Source organism: Sphaeroforma arctica, assembly GCF_001186125.1.
Source record: "Sphaeroforma arctica JP610 unplaced genomic scaffold supercont1.1256, whole genome shotgun sequence".
NCBI lineage: Eukaryota > Ichthyosporea > Ichthyophonida > Sphaeroforma > Sphaeroforma arctica.
This window is the reverse complement of record NW_014039302.1, coordinates 10,336-17,078: the sequence shown is the minus strand read 5'-3', so window position 1 is coordinate 17,078 and position 6,743 is coordinate 10,336. Positions and strand designations below refer to the sequence as shown.

General features: G+C 48.9%; 1 protein-coding gene across 1 annotated transcript in view; it reads left to right on the top strand.

The window, feature by feature from the left end:
• Positions 1-589: 589 nt before the first annotated feature.
• SARC_10456 (hypothetical protein) overlaps positions 590-6,743 on the top strand; it is a gene marked incomplete at its 5' end in the record, with an annotated part of 7,216 nt that continues 1,062 nt past the window's right edge. Inside the window, 7 exons of the mRNA XM_014295502.1 lie at positions 590-682; positions 1,004-1,236; positions 1,767-2,086; positions 2,381-3,214; positions 4,002-4,163; positions 4,952-5,911; positions 6,572-6,686. Of these exons, the coding sequence (XP_014150977.1) occupies positions 590-682; positions 1,004-1,236; positions 1,767-2,086; positions 2,381-3,214; positions 4,002-4,163; positions 4,952-5,911; positions 6,572-6,686 (2,717 nt within the window). The remainder of the gene's footprint in view (positions 683-1,003; positions 1,237-1,766; positions 2,087-2,380; positions 3,215-4,001; positions 4,164-4,951; positions 5,912-6,571; positions 6,687-6,743) is intronic.

Here is a 6,743-nt window from a genome sequence, read left to right as displayed (position 1 = left end):
TTACACACGACCATGCACACGTGCAAGACACTCAGATCTACATGCGCTTACAATACATCTACAGGCACACAGCAAGCCGCCGGAGAGCACTCTGGGTGCTGATATGATGCTAGGTGTGACTATTGGTGTGGGTATCTTCACACGGTTTACGTTTGCCGTGTTTACGTTACCGCCGGCAGTCGCGTGGCTGTACATCAATATTAACGCGTACAGGCGCACAGGTACGGATGCATATGATGGTGGGTGGGGGTGGGGTGTCCTGGTTTGTACACCTCACTCTATCGCCGTTGCCGGTGTAATTGATCACATCTCCATGTTCCAACTCGAGTTCGTGGGCCATTCGATGTCTTCACACACCGTTGTCTTGAGTCTCCCATTCCGACCTCTGACACAACCGATCCCACAATCCCCGGTGTAGTCTATATCAAGCCTCTCCGTAACATACTACTGGAGTGGTGATATTTTTACAATAGGAGTGTCCGATACCAATCCATCGACTATGTCCACTCACACACTTGCACACGTGTTTACCACTTCTCCCTTGCACATGTGTTTGCGTTTACGTGTACTTCTTCTGCCTCGCTCACAGGCTATTCTGTGCCAAGTGCAGTCCTTCGCACCACCGCGTGTGGACTGGCGCGGGTGCTGCTGCCGTTTGTGCTGGTCAGTGCCTTGTTCACAGGTATGTCCAACGCAAACACAACACGTACGCACACGCATCCACGTTGATACGCATAGTCGTCAACCAGATGCCGCGCCTCATTGTCATTGGTATCTTTTGGGGTTTTAGGGTTCTAGGGTTTTCCTAAATCGGTACTTTGGTCTACGGATGTGGATGTATGCAATGCACGTGGTGTGTATATATGGCATACTCCCAATGGGGTCGCTCTACCGCACTCATTCACTGAACACGTTGAACACGTGCACGCTAACATGTCTAGTGTGCTTTATACCCGTCCCACACTCAGCTCACACGTCACTGTCTTCTCGTCACTCTTCACAGCCATAGACACAGCATACTACCTCGGGCCCTTCCGCCTGACAGAGGTTGCCGTGGCACTCAACCACTACCTACACATCCCCACCGTCGACTCTGTGCAGCACACGGTCAGAGGGCACGTGCACGCTACGGTTGCGTACTCCGTGCGTGCTTGGGTACTGCCTGTGGTCATATGGCTGGGGGAATGCCTGGAGAGTGCGGGTGTGGGCCGCGTGGGCGCAAGTGTGGAGGAGATGGTAGGTTTAATGTGGATGTATTATCTGATGGTAGTAAGTGATGATCCAATGTAGGTATAAGGCAAGTGTGGAGGGTATGGTAGGTTTAATGTGGATGTATTATCTGATGGTAGTAAGTGATGATTCAATGTAGGTATAAGGCAAGTGTGGAGGATATGGTAGGTTTAATGTGGATGTATCATCTGAGGCTAGTAAGCGATGATTCAATAAAGGTATAAGGCAAGTGTGGAGGATATGGTAGGTTTAATGTGGATGTATTATCTGGTGGTGGTAAGTGATGATTCAATGTAGGTATAAGGCAAGTGTGGAGGATATGGTAGGTTTAATGTGTATGTATTATCTAATGCTAGTAAGTGATGATTCCATGTAGGTATAAGGCAAGTGTGGAGGATATGGTAGGTTTAATGTGTATGTACTATACTATCTGGTGCTTGTAAGTGATGTTTCAATGTAGGTATAAGTAAGGGAGTGTTCAGCCTTCTGTGTACTCACAAGCACACACTCGCCCCGTCCCGCCCCCCACACCCCAGGACATGAGCGCCTTCGCAGGCGTGTGGCAATGGATTGTACTAACCCCCCTCAACGGCCTCAGCTACAACCTCGACACCGCTAATCTAGCAACTCACGGCCTACACTCCCGGGCTACACACCTGGTCACCAACATGCCCATGCTGTACGGACCTTTAGCACTCACGCTGCTGTATGTGACTGTACGCGCACTCAGTGTGTGTGCGTTGAGTGTGCGGGTGGGGCGGCGAGAGGGGTCAAGAGCGTGGCAACGGCTGGCGGTGACGGTACTACCGCCGGCCGTACACTTGGAGAAGCGGCCGCTTGTGCTGCAACACCCAGGGTATGTGGATAGTACACGTGGATTAACGTATTGGGATGTGGAATGTATGTTTGTGTATCTGTGATACGGAATTTACGTATACGTTTTGGGATGAATTATGATATATTTGTATATATATATATATACATATATGATGGTTCTAACTCTGACCACAACCTGCCTATCGCCCAAGTAACCAACTGATGGCACACTCAGCTCAAGCACCAACAGCAAACATCGTTACTTGTAACTCCACAATACCAATGCACAAGTATATAGTGATTCTAACGCTTACCACAACCTGCCTGCACACAGACTATCCCCCAAGAAACCAACCAACACCACACCAACGCAGACACCAATAAACCCCCCGGACACGCGCACTCGAACGCGATCCCGAGCCAGCCAAGGCAGAGAGAGTACCAGCACTCAACACACACACACAGACTACACAAGACACACCAACACACCCCGTACGATCAACGAGACGGTCCAGAGTGTCCTCACACACCGGAGCAGGGATGCACGGGCGAAGTCGGGGGATATAGATAGGGATAGGGATAGGGGTGTGCAGAGCGGCAGTGGTATGCACGCGACTGGCCAGGGTGTGGCACGGGGGTGTCAGGAAGAAAGCGTGGATGATGTGCTCAGAGGCATCGGATCGCTCACACTCGATACCTCTGCGGCCTGGAGGCAGAGTGGGAAGGATGGTACAGCACCCCTCCAGTCTACACACACACACACATACACACACAGTACACACAGTGTCGGTGATGAAGGTGATAAGAGAAGGAACCCACGCACCACTCCACGTGTGCGTGCGAGTGGTAAGTCTCCGGCCCTGACCCTGAACCGCGATGAGATAGGCACGTACGACGACATGTGCGACACCAGCCCGTACGCTCCCCTGAGAGAGCACACACCGCTGAGAGGACATTCCCGCTCGGTGCACGCGTTCGTACTGACGTTCTTGCTGGCGTGTGTGTGGGTGCCACTGGCGGTGCTGTCTGTGCAACCCCATCAGGAGGCAAGGTTTCTGTTGCCCTTGGTGACGCCGATGATGCTTCTCACAGCTACGCCGTACTTCCAGACTAGTCTCGCCATACCCACGTTTGTGCTGTTCAATGGGGTGGTGGGAGCTATGTACGGGTAAGGTATTCGGGTGTGTGTGAGAGAGAGAGAGAGTGTGTGTGTGTGTGTGTGAATGAGAGTGAGTTTATGTGAGTGAGTGAGAGAGAGAGTGAGTGTGTGTGTGTGTGTGTGTTGGTGGGTTGGTGTGTTGTGTATGCCTACATAGATACGTAGGTATTCCTGATGGCGTGTGGTGGGGGGTTCTGTGGTTGGTGCTGTCTGTACAGCCACACCAGTAGGCGAGATTCCTGCCGCCTATACGATCCCAGCGATGTTGCTACACTATCAATTGTCGTACGATTAGTTGTCGCACTATCAATTGTCGTACGATTAATTGTCGCACTATCAATTGTCGTACTATCAATTGTCGTATGTGTGTGAATAAATAGACATGATGGGCATCTCCAGCCGTGGCGTCCCATCACTTGTATTCGCTGTCGTATCTAAAGTTCAGCTTTACACACGCCAGCAAATTATTCCGGATCGCATTTCGGCTTGTAATACTTTCCTGATTTATTAGGTAATTAATTTCGGCTTTAAATACAAATTTCGGCACTACAAATAATCCATCTCGATCCAAGTACATCCCCCAAGCCGGCGTGGGCACTGTACCGTCGCTGCTGCATTGGTGAGAGGACACACACACACACAAGTGCACCCCGCGCTTTCTTGGCTTATGCGCATTTCTGATTCGGGATGACACACGTTTATTATGGGGCAACCCCATCCAAAACATATTAATAATAAGCATGCCAACCCCGTCTGAAACATGATTATTAATACTAAACATGTCAACTCCATCCAGGTACATCCACCAGGCAGGCGTGGTGCCGTCGCTGGTCTATCTGCGCGATGACATACACACAACGTTCGAGGTCACCGGTTGTGAGGACTTTACGGCTGTGTACTACCATACCTACATGCCCCCTCGGTTCCTGTATCTCAGCACCGGAGAAACACCGTACACGTACGTTCAGTTGGGTGTGCATGTTCATGTATTTATGTACACATACGTACAGTTGGGTGTGCATGTTCATGTATTTATGTACATGTATGTACAGTTTGGTGTGCATGTCTATGTATTTATGTACACGTACGTACAGTTGGGTGTGCATGTTCAGGTATCTATGTACACGTACGTACAGTTGAGTGTGCAAGTTCATGTATTTATGTACACGTATGTACAGTTTGGTGTGCATGTTCATGTATTCATGTACACGTACGTATATGATATTTATATAGTATCAATAGAGGGGTATATGATATCTATGCAGTATACATAGAGGGGTTCATGATATGTATATAGTATCTATAGAGGAGTATATGCTTATCTATCTATAGATGGTTACATAATATCTATATAGTATCTATAGAGGAGAGTATATGCTTATCTATATAGAATATATATAGGGGCATATGTTTATCTATATAGTATCTATAGAGGGATATATGATATCTATATAGTATCTATAGAGGGGTATATATTTCTCTCTATTGATATAGACCTGTAGGGTGAACCTCTGCGCTCTCTCTCCCGTTGCAACTACTAACAATCCCGTGCACTGTGGCAAGTGTCACGTGTCAGTGTATGTACAGACTATTAATAGTGTCAGTGTATGTACAGACTATTAATGGTGTCACGTGTCAGTGTATGTACAGACTATTAATAGTGTCAGTGTATGTACAGACTGTTAATAGTGTCACGTGTCATTGTATGTACAGACTATTAATAGCACCGGATTTATCAACTGACAGGTCAACTCTGGACGATCTCAAGGGGGCGGATGTGGCTGTGTTGAGCGCGCGTATACACGAATGGGTAACCAATGGCAACGAAGATGTGGGTGGTAGATATGGACAAGACAATACACCTGTGGATGGTAAATTTGGACCGGTCCTAGAGCGGGTCCGCAGAGACGTGCACAGACACACGCCTCGGAGTGCGGCGGTACGGAAGACGGAGGGTAGGCAAGTGCGGGGGTATGCTCATACGGATGGAGGTAAACATACAGACACACAGGCAATACTGCATGCACACGTGCAGCAGGAAACACAGCCGCAGGCTCAGGCTCAGGGACGAATGAAGCAGGATGGACAGGAACACGCACACACACACGAGCGTAGAGATGGGGGTAGAGACGATGGAGCGGATAGGAGTCAGCTGGGCAAGGGTCCTGTGGTTGGTGAGGATAGGGCATCTGTACATACCGGGGTGGATGCGGGTGAGGGTAGTGATGTGAGTGGGGAGTCTGGTAGGGACATAGACCCGAACGGGTTGGTGGGTGTGCATGGGATGGGTGAGGCGAATGAAAGGGGTGTACGAGATGGGGCTCTGGGGGAGCGGAAGGAACGGTATACGGAGGCTAGTGTAGATGGTTACAGTGAAAGAGAGGTTGTAGAGCGAGATATGGGCGTGGATGGACAGGAACACAAAGAGCTGCCTCATACACACACACACATGCACGCGGATATAGGGGACGCGTACACACACACACACACACACGACCCACACGTCCACGAAGCATATACAGCTGTGGAGGATGTACATGAGAGCTATGTACACGTTCAGGGGACCGACGCACATACCCACGACGTTGATAGCATGGTTGTAGATGACAGCACACACCAGCACTACACAGACGGTAAATGGGACACAGGAGGTGGGGATGAGCAGCAGGGGCAGGTGATGAGTGCGACAGACAACGGGCCCTGCAGGTGTGTGGGAAGGGGAGGGTTATACGTATACGTTAGCATATGCGTTGATATATATGCCAAGGTGCGTGTGAGAAATGAAGAGTTATACGTATACGTTTTCGTGTGCGTATACATAGACGCTAAGGTTTGTGTCGGAAGGGGAGGGTCATGTGAATGCATTATCATATGAGGGTTATAGATATAAGTTATCGTATGCGTATACGTATATGCTAAGGTGTGTGTTGGAAGGGGAGAATTATACGTATATGTTATCATGTGCGTGCCAAGACGTGTGTCGGAAATGAAGGTATATGTATATATATATATAAGTGTGTGTGTGTGTACTTATTGTGTGTATATGTGTGTGCACGCTTGAATATATGTAAGCGTGCATGCATGCATGGAGGGTTAATCGCAGACAAGTGCTCTCCCATATACCTACACATGTGGATCGCGTTGCCTCTCTTCATTTTGTTACGCTCTGCTCTTCCTCTCTCAGATATTATGATTCTATGAGCCATTCCAAACCCTTACCTTCTCACCTTGCCACATACAAACTCTACACTCAGAGATCGGTTTATAGCACTGCTCGGTATAGTTGAGCTTGCCTTTACCCCTTATGTCATGCCCGCTCACTAACACACCTTATCTTTCTCATACACCTGCACGTCCAATACCCAGGACGCTGTATGTGGTGCTACCCAGCACAGTCGAGGCTGCCATATACACACTGGAACAGAATCCCGACGTAAATTTCACATTGCAACGTGACTTCTTCCCGCATTTCTCCGGGGAGGTGTGTTATGATCACCTCGCATGTCTTTTCGATTTGTATAAATGAATGTAATTTATA